General features: G+C 40.6%; 1 protein-coding gene across 4 annotated transcripts in view; it reads right to left on the bottom strand.

The window, feature by feature from the left end:
- The window catches only part of jbug (filamin-type immunoglobulin domains fbug), a 495234-nt gene that overhangs the window by 288030 nt on the left and 186777 nt on the right, over positions 1-20427 (bottom strand). For all 4 annotated transcript variants that reach the window (XM_070088188.1, XM_070088189.1, XM_070088185.1 and 1 more), the window contains 2 exons: positions 9933-10088; positions 8771-8899 (listed from right to left, as the gene is read on the bottom strand). In XM_070088188.1, coding sequence (XP_069944289.1) covers positions 8771-8899; positions 9933-10088 — 285 coding nt within the window. The remainder of the gene's footprint in view (positions 1-8770; positions 8900-9932; positions 10089-20427) is intronic.

Genomic DNA, 20427 nt, shown 5'->3' on the forward strand with positions numbered 1-20427 from the left:
CGGTGACCATTCTATAAATGGAAGGATTGTGTAGATCGTGAGAGCGTACATAGTAACGAAGGCAATGGGCATCACGGCGATCAGACAAGGATGGAACATTTGCTTCTGTATAGAGGCTCTCAACAGGGGAAGAGCGAAAAGCACCAAGGCACAAACGTAAGCCTTGGTGATGGATAGAGTTAAGGCTAGAGAGAGTAGCAGGAGAGGCCGCGGAATAAATCTGGTCACCATAATCGAGTTTCGATAAAACGAGGGCTGAATGTAGGCGAAGCAGAGTTCGACGATCAGCTCCCCAGGAAAGATGAGCAAGGGTTTTGAGAAGGTTTAGCCGGCTGTGACAAGTTGCCTTCAGAGAGGTAATGTGAGGTTTCCAGGTTAACCGACGGTCAAAGAGAAGGCCTAGAAACCTGACTGTATCACGTTCGGGGATACGGGAGCCATAGAGATACAAAGGATGATCGGAGATAACAGAGCGTCTAGTGAAAGTAATTTGGTGAGTTTTGGTACTTGAAAATTTAAACCCATGTGTGGTGGCCCAAGTGGAAACACGGTCGACCGCATGCTGGAGAGAAACTGCAATAAGGTGACAGTCAGCGCCTGCACAAGCAATAGCGAAGTCATCAACATAGAGTGATGACCAAATATTGGGTGGAAGAACAGAGGCCAAATCATTTATAGCAAGGAGAAAAAGTGTTGTGCTTAGAACACATCCCTGAGGGACACCTTCAGCTTGGACGAAGTCCGGGGAAAGAACATTATTGACTCGAACACGGAAATGTCTGTCAGTTAAAAAGTTCTTAAGGAAGGATGGTAGATTGCCTCGGAGGCCTAAGGAATGGGCCTGGGCCAAAATATTATACCTCCAAGTTGTGTCATATGCCTTCTCAAGGTCAAAAAATATGGCAATAACTGAGTGATTATTCGCAAAGGCATTACGAACATACGTATCCAAGCGTAGTAAGGGGTCTATGGTAGAACGACCCTTACGAAAGCCATATTGACTAGCGGAGAGACTGTTGTGAGTCTCTAAATACCACATTAAACGTCGATTTACGAGGCGTTCCATCACTTTGCAAACTGCACTTGTAAGAGCGATGGGGCGATAGTGGGAGGCATCATGTCCTGTAGTACCCGGTTTGCGGAAAGGGAGAACAATGGCAGATTTCCACAGCTGGGGAAGAACTCCTTGTGCCCAAATAAGATTGAAGAGGTGTAAGAGGACTACAAGGGCTGACCGATGTAAATGTTGTAACATACGAATATGAATGTCATCAGGCCCAGCTGCCGATGATCGGCAAGCTGAGAGCGTTGCCTCCAGTTCTTGAAGTGTAAAAGGCACATTATACTGTTCTTCTCCGAGAGAAGAAAAGTCCAAGGGTACTAACTCTCTGGCAGACTTTGAGGAAAGAAACGAGGGGCATAGATGGAGCCCTCGGGAAATACGGACCAGATGTGTGCCAAGTTCAATGGCAACGTCGAGAGGGTTTGCTATATCAACACCAGTGACCCGTAGAACAGGAGCCGGGTCAGGAGAGTATTTACCACTCAATTTCCTCACTTTTTTCCAGACTGCACTCATAGAAGAAGCAGAGGTGATGGTGGAAACATAGTCTCGCCAACAAGTGCGTTTAGCTTCACGGATGACACGGCGAGCGATCGCACGCTTCTGCTTAAAATCAACAAGTCTCTCAGCGGTTCTATTGTACCGGTACCTGCCCCATGCAGCACGTTTCAAACGTACTGCACGAGCACAAGCAGGAGACCACCAAGGCACGCACTTCTGAGAATGCCTGCCTGAGGTTTGGGGTATAGAATGAGAAGCTGCGGTATAAACTGATGTCGAGAAGATGTGTAGGAGCTCATCAATGGAGGATGAAGAAGGAACCTCACTAAAAGCAGTGAGGTGTGAGTAAAGATCCCAATTTGCCCGATCAAATTGCCAGCGAGGGCTACGGGAAGGTGGTGAATAGGAAGGAGAAGTAAGAATGATCGGAAAATGATCGCTGTCATGTAAGTCTGGTAGAACAGACCAGGTGAAGTCTAGTGCAGTGGAGGAAGAGCAGACTGATAGATCGATGCAAGAGAGAGTATGAGTACGAGGATCAAAATGGGTGGGAGTACCCGTATTTAAAACATGGAGGGGGTGAGAGGCAAGAAAAGCCTCCAACTGAATGCCACGTGAGTCACAATGAGACCCCCCCCAGAGGAAATGGTGGGCATTAAAATCACCAAGTAACAGAAGTGGTGGTGGTAAGGATGAAACAAGAAAGGCAAAGTCTGGGATAGAAAATGCTCGAGAAGGAGAGAGATATAAAGAACATATTGTAAACCACTTATTCAAGTGGATACGGGCTGCAGTGTAATGCAGCGAGGTATGGACAAATAGTTGACAGTACGGAATATCATTGCGTAGAAGAAGGGCACTTTCATTAAAGGTCCCATCTGAGAAAGGATCCGAAGAATACAATAAATTATAGCCTGAGATAGGTTGGAAAACAGCCGAGTGTAATTTTGGTTCTTGTAAGCAAGCACCAACAGGGGAAAACCTGGAAAGCAACATCTGAAGCTCACCCCGATTACCCCTGAGGCCACGGATATTCCACTGTAAATAGGCCATGATTGGCGATGAAGAAAATATCAGGAATCTGTAGGTAAAGGCACCTACGGACTAGAGGGGTTAGAAAAGTCAACGTGTGGTGGCATTGGAAGATGTTCAAGTAGCGAAGGAACGGAGCGTTGCGAAGAATGGGGTTGTGAAGATGGAGGAGAGGGAAGAGAAGGAACAGGAAGTGAATCAGTGTCCATTGAAGGTTTAGTCTCTGCAATATATTCTGAAATGGCTTCAAGTGTTTCTGAATTCAAAGATGTATGGGAAACCATATTGGAGATAGGAGGAGGAGGGTGAGTAAAGATTGGGACAGTAATGGACTGTACCAAAGTAGAGGGGGAGGGAAAAGTGTAAGGGACTGGAGATGAAGTGTGGGGGGGGACAGAAGAGGTAGAAACCTGGGAGGTGACAGAAGAGGGAGAAACTTGGGAGGGGACGGGGGTGGAAGGCATAGTACGAGGAGGAGGGTGAATCTCCACACTTGTAATAGAGCCAGAGAGAGGGGAAGAACTAGGTACAGAGACTGGAAAGGTAACGTGTGGAGGTGGAAGAAGGGAAGGAAGGGGCAAAGAAGATTTGAGCAATGTGGATTTTTTGGACTTCTGAGTAGAGGGGCGATTGGTATTAGGTGTCGTACGAGGTCTTGTCGATACTGGGGCTTGTGAGGAAGGACGCGAAGATGTGAGAACAGACTGAGTTGTAGTCGGGACGTCAGAGCCAAGGACAGCAAAAGGATTAGATGCCGTAATGGCTATGGGAGGGGTAACAACAGAGGAGGCTGCAGAAGATGGGACCCCAGAAGTGGGGGGATGTTTGGAAACACGAGAATAAGAAACACGGGGTAGTCTCCCTTGGAGGCGGAGATGAGTAACTGCCATAGCATAAGGGAGACCTTCTGCCTCTTTGAGGCAACGGATTTCACGTTCATTTAAGTAGACCTGGCAACGGCGGGAGTACGAAGGGTGAGCTTCATTACAATTAAGGCAAGATGGAGGTTGACTGCAAGATGTATTAGAATGGTTGTCGGCACCACAGACTGGGCATTCGGCCATAGATCTGCAATATTTCGCTGGGTGACCAAAACGCCAGCAATTTCTACATTGTTGCGGTGTAGGTATCACCTTTCGAACTTGTAACCGATGTCCCGCGACATATACAGAGGACGGGAGTTCTCGGCTGTCAAAAGTTAAACGAGCCACATTGCAAGGGTAACGTCTCCGCCCCCGGGCAGGAAGGACATAAGTGTCTACTTTGAGGATTGGGAGATCCTGGAGTTCCAGCTGTTCAAAAATGTCATTGCCACATGACTGGAAATTCTGTTGGACTATGGTATGGGGCAGAATGACAGTACCACTACAAGAATTGAGAGAAAGATGTTTTTCAATAGTGATAGGAGTAGTATCGATATTCGAAAGGAGAGAAAGATCATGAGCTTGGGTAGCATTCTGGACAGTGACGATGCGCGTACCGCTCTTGAGAGCGTGAAATGAAATATCTCTGCCAACATGACGCAGGAGCGCTTTGGCAATACTATGGTCAGAAAGGTAGGCAGAAGAAGAAGTTGGTCTTAAAGTAAAGAATTTAGTCCATTGTGTGGTCCGAAACTGAGCGTGGAGAGGGAGTGCTTGACGTGTCGGTCGTTTCCGAGTAGAATGGGAAGGTAACGACGGAGCATCATCAGGAGATTGACGTTGGCGTTTAGGAGTAGGACCAGAGTTGGTCCGGCATGAAATGGGTGGGCGATTCGAAAATTGCCGTACCGTAGAGGGAGAAGCCGGAAGCATAGTCAAAGGAGAGCGGAGTTCAGACAAATCGAAGGAGTCAGTCGAAGCCCCGGTACCTGAAGCGGGTGAGGAAACAGCACCAGCAAGAGGTACAGGGGCATCAGGAGTGTCCGAAGAGTGGTCTAAACACAAGGCAGGGTCAGAATGGGGTGCGGTATCAAGGAGGGGCCCGGGGGTAGTGGTTTCATGGACTAGGGCTGCCATGGTTAGGTTACTCCTTTGCTTTTTGTTTTTAAGAAAAAAAAAGAAAGAAGAAAAGAAAATAAAAACAAAAAAAAGAATAAAAAAAGGGGGGAGCGGGGAGGAATAGTTCCCAGGAGGAATGAAAGGGCCGGAAATCTCCCTCCGCGCCCAAGAGGACTCGACACCGCTAGTAGCGCAGATGCAGCATGGAACCCGTGCCATACCCTACCCTTCATGCCAGTAAACCAGCAATCCGGGATAGCAACCTCACATCTGCCGAGCTACCTCGGTGGACAAAAGAGAGGGCGGCCGGATATCCGCCACAAAGCATACCTCCTTCAGCCACCACCCCCGGAATCCGAAAGGTGGCTTCCAGAGATACACCCGTCGCCCAAAAGACACCCAAAGCTACTCCGGGATACCGGAGAGGGATCGGGACATCCCTAGGCAATCCAGATTCCACGGCAAACTACGCCACCGCCAAGAAACCTCAACGGAATGGGATCGACCCCGGTGTCCTTTCCCCTACCTAGGAACTAGCGCGCCTGTGGGAGAAATCACGAAGGCTAAAAAGAGGAAGGGCAAAAGGGAGGGGTGAGGAGGAGGAGGAGGACTGGAAAAAGGGGAGGATGGGGAGGATGGGATAGGGGAGGGGAGAATGGGGGGTAATTAGGTTCGGTCTGAGGAAGAAGACCGACGATTGTAGAGAAACTTGTGCTACCCTGTGCAAAAGAAATGGTGAGGCTTGTCGGCGAGGACGACGCAGCATGGAAGCTGAATGATATATCAGTTTCTAATGACACTGTAGAGACGGATAATTGAGATCTCACAAAACATCAGTGAGTAAGTTGTGGATAAAATAAAAAAAATTCATTGTTTGCCATACAGTTGGAGGAATTAACTGATGTCTCAGTGTCTACTCAGCTATTGGTATTTGCACGATACATGGCTGAGGGAGACTTCAAAGACGAGTTTATCTTTTGTAAGACTGTTGATACCATCACAAAGGCTCAGGATATGTTAGAAATTAACAATTTCTTTGAAGTAAATAGTCTGGATTGGGTAAATTTGGTGGATGTTACCAATGATGGTGCACCTGGGATGCTAGACTCAAGATCAAGCTTTCAAGTGTTGGTGAAACAGTGTGATCCATTGGTAACCGGAGTTAACTGTTTCATTCACAGAGGCACTGGCATCAAAAACACTACCTGATTACCTGAACACCATTTTCAAAGAATTGGTGAAGGTGGTTAATTACATCAAATCGTCAGTAGTGAACACCAGACTATGTATTCAGAAAATTATGCCAGGACATGGGTCCCGACTTTGAGGTGTTGCTGTTGTACTCTTGTGTACGGTGGTTGTCACCAGGGAATGTGTACAGTGGTTGTCACCAGGGAATGTGTACAGTGGTTGTCACCAGGGAATGTGTACGGTGGTTGTCACCAGGGAATGTGTACGGTGGTTGTCACCAGGGAATGTACTCTACAGAATGTTTGAACTGAGAGAATTTATTCTATTTCTCCAGTCTCAAGGGAAAGAAGGTTTTACAAATATGCTAGAACTGTCAGAAGTAGAACTAGCATAATTTTTTTCGATATTTTTGGTGTCCTGAACAAACTGAATTTTCAGCTGCAAGGGAAAGGAGCAAATCTGTTCTCTCACCAAGGAATCATCAAGGCTTTTCTTGAGAAATTAGAACTGGATCAGTAAAGTCGAAAGTAAAAATTTAGTTCAATTTCCATGTATGGATGCCATGCTAGGGGCAAAGATAGCCATGCAGGTGCATATTCTCCAGCATTTACAAAAGCTGCGGGATGAATTTCAGCGATACTTTCCGGATGTGGACGTGACAAGGGATGGGTTTTCTTTCATCAGGAATCCATTCATTACAGATGTTCATTAGCCCTTGTGGCTTAGCGCTTCTTTATTATAATAATACAGATGTTCATGGTGTTCCAGAGGCTATGCAGGAGTTCTTAGACCTGAACAATTATTTGGCAACTAAAGATGTGTACCAGCGGTCTACCATAGAATTTTTTTTGGGCCAGTATGACTGTTACTTACCCAGACATGTCAACACATTCAGATTTCTTTTGCCATTTACATCAACTTACATGTGTGACAGTGAATTTTTATGTTTGTTGCACATTAAGTCCAAATAGAATAATTGGCTTGCAGTTGAAAGTGATGTTCGTTGTGCATTATCAAGTACCACTCCTAACATTATCAAGTACCACTCCTAACATCAAGTACCACTCCTAACATTATCAAGTACCACTCCTAACATTATCAAGTACCACTCCTAACATTATCAAGTACCACTCCTAACATTATCAAGTACCACTCCTAACATTATCAAGTACCACTCCTAACATTATCAAGTACCACTCCTAACATTATCAAGTACCACTCCTAACATTATCAAGTACCACTCCTAACATTATCAAGTACCACTCCTAACATTGTCAAGTACCACTCCTAACATTGTCAAGTACCACTCCTAACATTATCAAGTACCACTCCTAACATTATCAAGTACCACTCCTAACATTATCAAGTACCACTCCTAACATTACAAGTACCACTCCTAACATTATCAAGTACCACTCTTAACATTATCAAGTACCACTCTTAACATTATCAAGTACCACTCTTAACATTATCAAGTACCACTCTTAACATTATCAAGTACCACTCCTAACATTATCAAGTACCACTCTTAACATTATCAAGTACCACTCCTAACATTATCAAGTACCACTCCTAACATCAAGTACCACTCCTAACATCAAGTACCACTCCTAACATCAAGTACCACTCCTAACATCAAGTACCACTCCTAACATCAAGTACCACTCCTAACATCAAGTACCACTCCTAACATCAAGGACCACTCCTAACATCAAGTCTAGTTTCAAGGAACAATATTGGCTCTGTACTTCATATGTTCAAAATTATGTTCGTTAGAAAGAAATTTCACAGAAAAATGTTAGATATATATCCATTTATTTCCAGGAAATTATATTTGTATGAAATATATTTCAGACCAAAATGTTAGATATCTATTATTTGATATAACTTCTCGAATTTTTGTTTATAAGAAATATATTCCAAACCAAATTGTCTATTGTCTTTGACTTTATATATCATTACTCACAAAATGAAATGGTCCAGAATATTTTGATAACTGGGTTGGTGGTCCATGGACTGACACGAGTTGAGAACCACAGCCGTGTGGATCATGCACAGCCTGTGGGGCTGGAGGGCGGAAGGCATTCAGGCTTAATTCAGGGAATTGAAGTACAGATCCAATTCCCTAGATCAAGAGCCCCTCATCAGTATCCAGGAACCTCCCGTGAGGGGTACGTCTTCTTCGGTCGAATACCGAGGTTGACTATACTGGAGAGAGCGGAAGAGCTTATCCTTGATACAAGGTGTTCTGTTGAACAGTGCTGTTGAACAGTGCTGTTGAACAGTGCTGCTGAACAGTGCTGTTGAACAGTGCTGCTGAACAGTGCTATTGAACAGTGCTGCTGAACAGTGATGTTGAACAGTGCTGCTGAACAGTGCTGTTGAACAGTGCTGCTGAACAGTGATGTTGAACAGTGCTGTTGAACAGTACTGTTGAACAGTACTGTTGAACAGTGCTGTTGAACAGTGCTGTTGAACAGTGCTGTTGAACAGTACTGTTGAACAGTGCTGTTGAACAGTACTGTTGAACAGTGCTGTTGAACAGTGCTGTTGAACAGTGCTGTTTACTCAGCTACTGAACACCTCATAGTTTCTTCTACTGTCTTCACTATATTAGCTACCTCTCTATTCGGCTGAGGAAGGTCTGCTGGGCAGGCGAAACGTTTCGGAAACAAAGATAGGAAAATATTGCACATGTGTCTTATTCAAAAGATATTTAACAGGACGTTTCGCTGACTCAGGAGAGTTACCAAGTCTAGTAAAGTTTATTCATTTGCGAAACGTCCGAATTTAGATTTAGCCCAGCATAACCTGACTTAACACCAACATATAAAGACTAACACATATTAACATATATAATAAGATTAACATACAAGTGTGTCTATTTAGCAAGAATATACGGGTCTCGTACGTGACACAGGACAACCTTGGGTGTTGTGTTGTGTATGTTGTGTGTGTGTGTGGGGGGGGTATGTGTGTCCTGTGTGGTGTAGACACTGACCAGGACCTCGACGATGGAGCCCAGGGCACACGGGTCGATGCCAGAGAACATGATCTTAGAGACGTCAGGAAGAGCTCTCACCTTCACGGGACATCCCTCAACCACCTCACCTTCGTTGATCACTTTCAGCTGCAATGCAATACCATGGAGGTTATATATATATATATATATATATATATATATATATATATATATATATATATATATATATATATATATATATATATATATATATATATATATAATGTCGTGCCGAATATGTAAAACTGGTCAATTAGCAAGACCTTATTTAAAATTAAGTTCTTTCTGAAATTTTCTCTTATACGTTTAAAGATATATTTTTTTCATCAACGTTAATGTAAAAATTTTTAATTTTGCTCCAAAAGAATCTTAGAAAACTTACCTAACCTAATTATAGCAAGAACAATTTATTTTAACCTAACCCAACTAAATATATTTTAGATTTGTTTACAATAATTTAATACTAAACAAACACAGTGAAATATATTTTTTTTCGTTAGGTTCAGAATGATTTTGGCGAAATTATTGTATACACAAATTTTCACTTGTCCTATATGGCAAGATGAACGTTGCTATTTAAGCCAAGATTGCAAGTTCTGCCTATTCGGCACTATATATATATATATATATATATATATATATATATATATATATATATATATATATATATATATATATATATATATATTTCATTGTATTTTATTAAATTATTGTTAATTTATCTAAAATGTATTTAGCTGGATTAGGCTAAGTTAAATTGCGCTTGTTATGTAAGGTTAGGTAAGTTTTCTAAGGTTCATTTGGTACAAAATTATTAATTTTTACATTAACATAAATGTAAAACATTTTTAAACATACAAGAGAAAGTTTTAGAAAGGACTTATTTTTAAACGAGTTCTTCCTAATGACCAGTTTTACCTATTCAGAACGACATATTATATATATAATGGTAGGTCAAATTAATAAAGTACAAATAGATAAACGTGTGACTAAGTTTAATAAGTATGGCATTAACATTAAACAATGTGGTATTAAAATGAACTAATGTTGATAACAATAGCAGAGTAGTGAGAGAGAGAGAGAGAGAGAGAGAGAGAGAGAGAGAGAGAGAGAGAGAGAGAGAGAGAGAATGGTGCCTCACCTCGTAGATGCCAACTTCCTGAGGGATGAAGACGCCCTTGCCACCCCTGGGAGAGATGTCCAGCTCCACCCTGACGAGTCCTGAAGGACCTTTCACCTGCACCTTGATCTCGCTCACCACCACCTCGTTGGTCAGGTAATCTATCTTAAATGGCACCTGCGGAAGTACACCCTCATTACTGTCGTAGCTCACCTCTGTGTAAGTACCTACTTAAATAGTGAGCAACAGCTCTTGGTAACGCCTAAGGATTGTTAGCCACCTTAAGCGATACAAATTATCTGTCTGTACCTCACTACGGAACCCGGTCCCGCTCTCATTTTTCACTAAGGTTGGCAGAACGGTACGGTATGGAACGCTACGGTACATATTTCCTTGACAAGTGCAGAACTGAACTACGATACGGTATTTCTGACAATTACGAATAACGGAAAAAATACTTTACTGCAGCGTACTGCCAGCTGCGTTGTTCACTTGATAACACTTCACAACCACTTATGTTAAAAAATAAATTATAATATCCCGGTGGCTCATTTGGGTGGTCACGTCCTACTGAGAGAGATATAATGTTATAACATGAAGAGAGAGATGTAGCGTCACATGATAGTTCTTCACTGACGAGTCAGTGACAGGTCATCCTTCACCCTGGCATGGATACAAGGCTATGTTTCATTGACGTTAGAAAATACACGAGGACTGCCCTCGCTAACCATCACCTGCAGTCACTATCATCCCATTAATGCTATGCGATACCGACAGGTTGATGAATTACACACATCCCATCAACTGTAATTTGCTTCCGAAACGTTGAGGACATTGTTGTCATGGCAGCCAGGTGTTGCAACACTAGCACATGCAGCTCAACACAACATATATGAGTTACTACAAGTCAACAACACTGTCAAATATCGGTACAGAGGCAACGTACTGATATACATGACCTTAGTCCACTATTTCCCACCACAACAAACGGTGGAGAGTGAGTGTACTCGCCTGATTGTACTCACCTAATTGTGGTTGCAGGGGTCGAGACTAAGCTCCTGACCCCGCCTCTTCACTGTCCGCTAATGGGTTCTCCCTCTCCCTGCTCCACGAGCTTTATCATACCTCGTCTTAAAACTATGTATGGTTCCTGTGGCATATAAAGAGTACGTAACCTTTATCCGGCGCATGTACACACCCTCATTAAAAGGCTACCTCCCGAACCAGCGAACCAGGTGCTAAGGGTCGGACGATGGGGCCCCATCGTCAGATCAGTACCTAGGTTCAGCCAATGAGAAGGTGGGTCTGGAAATTGTGGATGTGGTGTGGTCACCACTCATGTTTCTACCCTGTCATTTCCATTCTAGAGCTGGTTGAACATGGTTGTCCATTCTGTCTCCAGGCTATATCTTTGCCTACTGATTCACTGTGTGGTACACACATTTCCAACTGTATATAGTGTACATACTTGTAAATACTTATAATTGCACCTGAAGGAAAATATATTACAAAGTCATTCAGCTGTGTTTGTTCTGCTCCTTGCTTCCCTTTACACCCAGGATAACAGGCCTTATTGTTCCTGGGTTGTAATAGTTCCTGCCTCCACTACATCACTTGCCAGACTATTCCACTTCCTAACAACTCTGCGGCTGAAGAAACACTTTCTAACATCACTTTGACTCATATGAGTCTTCAACTTCCAATTGTGGCCCCTTGTTTGTGTCCCATCTCTGGAACATCCTGTCTCTGTCCACCTTAATATTCTATGCAGTATTTTGTATGTCGTTATCATATCTCCCCTGACCCTCCTGTCCTCCAGTGTCGTCAGTCCGATTTCCCTCAACCTTTCTTCGTAGGACATACCCCTGAGCTCTGGGACTAGCCTTGTTGCAAACCTTTGCACTTTCTCTAATTTCTTGACGTGCTTGACCAGGTGTGGGTTCCAAACTGGTGCTGCATACTCCTGTATGAGCTTGAAGTATACAGTATACAGTGTTGAACGATTCCTTACTGAGGTATCGGAACTCTATTCTCAGGTTTGCCAGGCGCCCATTTGTCGCAGCTGTGTGTGTGTGTGTGTGTGTGTGTGTGTGTGTGTGTGTGTGTGTGTAATTATCCTCATTACAGCGCTGAGTAATATTAGTAGTGCTGAGTGACCCACTTGTTAACGTGATCAATATTCCCACTGCAAGACTCCACCAGTGCCAGTGCCACCCTCCCTCACCAGTGCCACCACTAACACCCACACACTCCACAGGTCAACCCTCACCGACGTGATGTTTCCAACGTCTCCAAGGTAAACACGCACAACTCCACTACCAGACGTTCCACAGCCAGGAACGTGCCACATTCATGCGTCAAACGACGCTCCGAACTGCATGACGTTATTGACGTTAATAATAACGAGTCTGGGAGGGCTGGTGCAGGTAACGAGACACCGGGCCAGGCTGGTCACTCACTCAGGGTCCCCCTTGGTCATGTTTCAACCCAGGGGAGGGAGAAAAGTGGAGTAACAAACCATGGTTGTGGCAAGGTTGGCAACCATAACACCACCTGACACCATACATGAAACATCAACACTGTACTTCATAACACTGTACTTCATAACACAACACTGTACTTCATAACATAACACTGTACTTCATAACATAACACTGTACTTCATAACACTGTACTTCATAACACAACACTGTACTTCATAACATAACACTGTACTTCATAACATAACACTGTACTTCATAACATAACACTGTACTTCATAACACTGTACTTCATAACACAACACTGTACTTCATAACATAACACTGTACTTCATAACAACACTGTACTTCATAACATAACACTGTACTTCATAACATAACACTGTACTTCATAACATAACACTGTACTTCATAACATAACACTGTACTTCATAACACTGTACTTCATAACATAACACTGTACTTCATAACACTGTACTTCATAACATAACACTGTACTTCATAACACAACACTGTACTTCATAACACTACTTCATAACATAACACTGTACTTCATAACACTGTACTTCATAACATAACACTGTACTTCATTACACTGTACTTCATAACATAACACTGTACTTCATAACACAACACTGTACTTCATAACATAACACTGTACTTCATAACACTGTACTTCATAACATAACACTGTACTTCATAACACTGTACTTCATAACATAACACTGTACTTCATAACATAACACTGTACTTCATAACATAACACTGTACTTCATAACACTGTACTTCATAACATAACACTGTACTTCATAACACTGTACTTCATAACATAACACTGTACTTCATAACACTGTACTTCATAACATAACACTGTACTTCATAACACTGTACTTCATAACATAACACTGTACTTCATAACACTGTACTTCATAACATAACACTGTACTTCATAACACTGTACTTCATAACATAACACTGTACTTCATAACATAACACTGTACTTCATAACATAACACTGTACTTCATAACATAACACTGTACTTCATAACATAACACTGTACTTCATAACACTGTACTTCATAACATAACACTGTACTTCATAACATAACACTGTACTTCATAACATAACACTGTACTTCATAACACAACACTGTACTTCATAACATAACACTGTACTTCATAACATAACACTGTACTTCATAACACTGTACTTCATAACACTGTACTTCATAACACTGTACTTCATAACATAACACTGTACTTCATAACATAACACTGTACTTCATAACATAACACTACTTCATAACATAACACTGTACTTCATAACATAACACTGTACTTCATAACACTGTACTTCATAACATAACACTGTACTTCATAACACTGTACTTCATAACATAACACTGTACTTCATAACATAACACTGTACTTCATAACATAACACTGTACTTCATAACACTGTACTTCATAACATAACACTGTACTTCATAACATAACACTGTACTTCATAACATAACACTGTACTTCATAACACTGTACTTCATAACACTGTACTTCATAACACTGTACTTCATAACATAACACTGTACTTCATAACATAACACTGTACTTCATAACACTGTACTTCATAACACTGTACTTCATAACACTGTACTTCATAACATAACACTGTACTTCATAACATAACACTGTACTTCATAACACAACACTGTACTTCATAACACACTGTACTTAACATAACACTGTACTTCATAACATAACACTGTACTTCATAACATAACACTGTACTTCATAACATAACACTGTACTTCATAACATAACACTGTACTTCATAACATAACACTGTACTTCATAACATAACACTGTACTTCATAACATAACACTGTACTTCATAACATAACACTGTACTTCATAACACAACACTGTACTTCATAACACAACACTGTACTTCATAACACAACACTGTACTTCATAACATAACACTGTACTTCATAACATAACACTGTACTTCATAACATAACACTGTACTTCATAACATAACACTGTACTTCATAACACTGTACTTCATAACATAACACTGTACTTCATAACACTGTACTTCATAACATAACACTGTACTTCATAACATAACACTGTACTTCATAACATAACACTGTACTTCATAACATAACACTGTACTTCATAACATAACACTGTACTTCATAACACTGTACTTCATAACATAACACTGTACGTCATAAGATAACACTGTACTTCATAACACTGTACTTCATAACACTGTACTTCATAACATAACACTGTACTTCATAACATAACATTGTACTTCATAACACAACACTGTACTTCATAACATAACACTGTACTTCATAACACAACACTGTACTTCATAACATAACACTATACTTCATAACATAACACTGTACTTCATAACATAACACTGTACTTCATAACACAACACTGTACTTCATAACACTGTACTTCATAACACAACACTGTACTTCATAACATAACACTGTACTTCATAACACTGTACTTCATAACATAACACTGTACTTCATAACACTGTACTTCATAACATAACACTGTACTTCATAACATAACACTGTACTTCATAACATAACACTGTACTTCATAACACAACACTGTACTTCATAACACTGTACTTCATAACATAACACTGTACTTCATAACATAACACTGTACTTCATAACATAACACTGTACTTCATAACATAACACTGTACTTCATAACACTGTACTTCATAACACTGTACTTCATAACACAACACTGTACTTCATAACATAACACTGTACTTCATAACACAACACTGTACTTCATAACATAACACTGTACTTCATAACATAACACTGTACTTCATAACACTACTTCATAACATAACACTGTACTTCATAACATAACACTGTACTTCATAACAACACTGTACTTCATAACACTGTACTTCATAACATAACACTGTACTTCATAACACAACACTGTACTTCATAACACAACACTGTACTTCATAACATAACACTGTACTTCATAACACTGTACTTCATAACACTGTACTTCATAACATAACACTGTACTTCATAACACAACACTGTACTTCATAACATAACACTGTACTTCATAACACTGTACTTCATAGCACAACACTACTTCATAACACTGTACTTCATAACATAACACTGTACTTCATAACATAACACTGTACTTCATAACATAACACTGTACTTCATAACACTGTACTTCATAACATAACACTGTACTTCATAACATAACACTGTACTTCATAACATAACACTGTACTTCATAACATAACACTGTACTTCATAACACTGTACTTCATAACATAACACTGTACTTCATAACACTGTACTTCATAACAGTGTACTTCATAACATAACACTGTACTTCATAACACTACTTCATAACATAACACTGTACTTCATAACATAACACTGTACTTCATAACACTGTACTTCATAACACTGTACTTCATAACATAACACTGTAATTCATAACATAACACTGTACTTCATAACACTGTACTTCATAACACTGTACTTCATAACATAACACTGTACTTCATAACACAACACTGTACTTCATAACATAACACTGTACTTCATAACATAACACTGTACTTCAGAACACTGTACTTCATAACATAACACTGTACTTCATAACACTGTACTTCATAACATAACACTGTACTTCATAACACTGTACTTCATAACACTGTACTTCATAACATAACACTGTACTTCATAACACTGTACTTCATAACACTGTACTTCATAACACTGTACTTCATAACATAACACTACTTCATAACACTGTACTTCATAACACTGTACTTCATAACACTGTACTTCATAACACTGTACTTCATAACACTGTACTTCATAACATAACACTGTACTTCATAACACTGTACTTCATAACACTGTACTTCATAACACTACTTCATAACACTGTACTTCATAACATAACACTGTACTTCATAACATAACACTGTACTTTATAAAATAACAATGTACTTCATAACATAACACTGTACTTCATAACACTGTACTTCATAACATAACACTGTACTTCATAACACTGTACTTCATAACACTACTTCATAACACTGTACTTCATAACATAACACTGTACTTCATAACATAACACTGTACTTCATAACATAACACTGTACTTCATAATACTGTACTTCATAACACTGTACTTCATAACACTACTTCATAACACTGTAGTTCATAACATAACACTGTACTTCATAACACTGTACTTCATAACATAACACTGTACTTCATAACACTGTACTTCATAACATAACACTGTACTTCATAACACTACTTCATAACACTGTACTTCATAACATAACACTGTACTTCATAACATAACACTGTACTTCATAACACTGTACTTCATAACATAACACTGTACTTCATAACATAACACTGTACTTCATAACACAACACTGTACTTCATAACACAACACTGTACTTCATAACATAACACTGTACTTCATAACATAACACTGTACTTCATAACACTGTACTTCATAACATAACACTGTACTTCATAAGACTGTACTTCATAACATAACACTGTACTTCATAACACTGTACTTCATAACATAACACTGTACTTCATATCACTGTACTTCATAACACAACACTGTACTTCATAACATAACACTGTACTTCATAACACTGTACTTCATAACATAACACTGTACTTCATAACATAACACTGTACTTCATAACACTGTACTTCATAACACAACACTGTACTTCATAACATAACACTGTACTTCATAACACAACACTGTACTTCATAACATAACACTGTACTTCATAACATAACACTGTACTTCATAACATAACACTGTACTTCATAACACTGTACTTCATAACATAACACTGTACTTCATAACATAACACTGTACTTCATAACATAACACTGTACTTCATAACATAACACTGTACTTCATAACACTGTACTTCATAACATAACACTGTACTTCATAACACAACACTGTACTTCATAACACAACACTGTACTTCATAACACTGTACTTCATAACATAACACTGAACTTCATAACACAACACTGTACTTCATAACACTGTACTTCATAACATAACACTGTACTTCATAACATAACACTGTACTTCATAACATAACACCGTACTTCATAACATAACACTGTACTTCATAACATAACACTGTACTTCATAACATAACACTGTACTTCATAACACTGTACTTCATAACATAACACTGTACTTCATAACTTAACACTGTACTTCATAACATAACACTGTACTTCATAACATAACACTGTACTTCATAACTTAACACTGTACTTCATAACACTGTACTTCATAACATAACACTGTACTTCATAACATAACACTGTACTTCATAACATAACACTGTACTTCATAACATAACACTGTACTTCATAACATAACACTGTACTTCATAACACTGTACTTCATAACATAACACTGTACTTCATAACATAACACTGTACTTCATAACATAACACTGTACTTCATAACATAACACTGTACTTCATAACACTGTACTTCATAACATAACACTGTACTTCATAACATAACACTGTACTTCATAACATAACACTGTACTTCATAACACTGTACTTCATAACATAACACTGTACTTCATAACATAACACTGTACTTCATAACTTAACACTGTACTTCATAACACTGTACTTCATAACATAACACTGTACTTCATAACATAACACTGTACTTCATAACATAACACTGTACTTCATAACATAACACTGTACTTCATAACATAACACTGTACTTCATAACATAACACTGTACTTCATAACATAACACTGTACTTCATAACACTGTACTTCATAACATAACACTGTACTTCATAACATAACACTGTACTTCATAACATAACACTGTACTTCATAACATAACACTGTACTTCATAACACTGTACTTCATAACATAACACTGTACTTCATAACATAACACTGTACTTCATAACATAACACTGTACTTCATAACATAACACTGTACTTCATAACAGTCTTGAAAAATTTCAGCTTCATTTAATATCCAGATTATATTTCTGATTCGGTTTTTCCATCAATGTTTTCTCCACGATAAACCTATTACACTTTATTAATATTTTTTTATATAGGAAGCCATGAACAATGTTGCTTAACAGTGCAGACAGTAATGTGATTTTGTAATTATTTCTTCATTTAATTAAGAAAATACACTGTGTGACGCCTGCTACATCAGTACACTGTGTGACGCCTGCTACACCACTACACTGTATGACGCCTGCTACATCACTACACTGTGACGCCTGCTACATCACTACACTGTGTGACGCCTGCTACATCACTACACTGTGTGACGCCTGCTACATCACTACACTGTGTGACGCCTGCTACATCACTACACGGTGTGACGCCTGCTACATCACTACACTGTGTGACGCCTGCTACATCACTACACTGTATGACGCCTGCTACATCACTACACTGTGACGCCTGCTACATCACTACACTGTGTGACGCCTGCTACATCACTACACTGTGTGACGCCTGCTACATCACTACACTGTGTGACGCCTGCTACATCACTACACTGTGACGCCTGCTACATCACTACACTGTGTGACGCCTGCTACATCACTACACTGTGTGACGCCTGCTACATCACTACACTGTGACGCCTGCTACATCACTACACTGTGTGACGCCTGCTACATCACTACACTGTGACGCCTGCTACATCACTACACTGTGTGACGCCTGCTACATCACTACACTGTGTGACGCCTGCTACATCACTACACGGTGTGACGCCTGCTACATCACTACACTGTGTGACGCCTGCTACATCACTACACTGTGTGACGCCTGCTACATCACTACACTGTGTGACGCCTGCTACATCACTACACTGTGTGATGCCTGCTACATCACTACACTGTGTGACGCCTGCTACATCACTACACTGTGACGCCTGCTACATCACTACACTGTGTGACGCCTGCTACATCACTACACTGTGACGCCTGCTACATCACTACACTGTGACGCCTGCTACATCACTACACTGTGTGACGCCTCCTACATCACTACACTGTGTGACGCCTGCTACACCACTACACTGTGTGACGCCTGCTACATCACTACACTGTGACGCCTGCTACATCACTACACTGTGTGACGCCTCCTACATCACTACACTGTGACGCCTGCTACACCACTACACTGTGTGACGCCGGCTACATCACTACACTGTGTGACGCCTCCTACATCACAACACTGTGTGACGCCTGCTACATCACTACACTGTGTGACGCCTGCTACATCACTACACTGTGTGACGCCTCCTACATCACTACACTGTGTGACGCCTGCTACATCACTACACTGTGTGACGCCTGCTACATCACTACACTGTGTGACGCCTGCTACATCACTACACTGTGTGACGCCTGCTACATCACTACACTGTGTGACGCCTCCTACATCACTACACTGTGTGACGCCTGCTACATCACTACACTGTGTGACGCCTGCTACACCACTACACTGTATGACGCCTGCTACATCACTACACTGTGTGACGACTGCTACATCACTACACTGTGTGACGCCTGCTACATCACTTCACTGTGTGACGCCTGCTACATCACTACACTGTGTGACGCCTGCTACATCACTACACTGTGTGACGCCTGCTACATCACTACACTGTGTGACGCCTGCTACACCACTACACAGTGTGACGCCTAATATACCCCTACACTGTGTGACGACTGCTACATCACTACACTGTGTGACGCCTGCTACATCACTTCACTGTGTGACGCCTGCTACATCACTACACTGTGTGACGCCTGCTTCACCACTACACAGTGTGACGCCTGCTACATCACTACACTGTGACGCCTGCTACACCATTACACTGTGTGACGCCTAATATACCCCTACACTTTGTGACGACT

The sequence above is a fragment of the Cherax quadricarinatus genome, chromosome 24 (genome assembly GCF_038502225.1).
Source record: "Cherax quadricarinatus isolate ZL_2023a chromosome 24, ASM3850222v1, whole genome shotgun sequence".
Lineage (NCBI taxonomy): Eukaryota > Metazoa > Arthropoda > Malacostraca > Decapoda > Parastacidae > Cherax > Cherax quadricarinatus.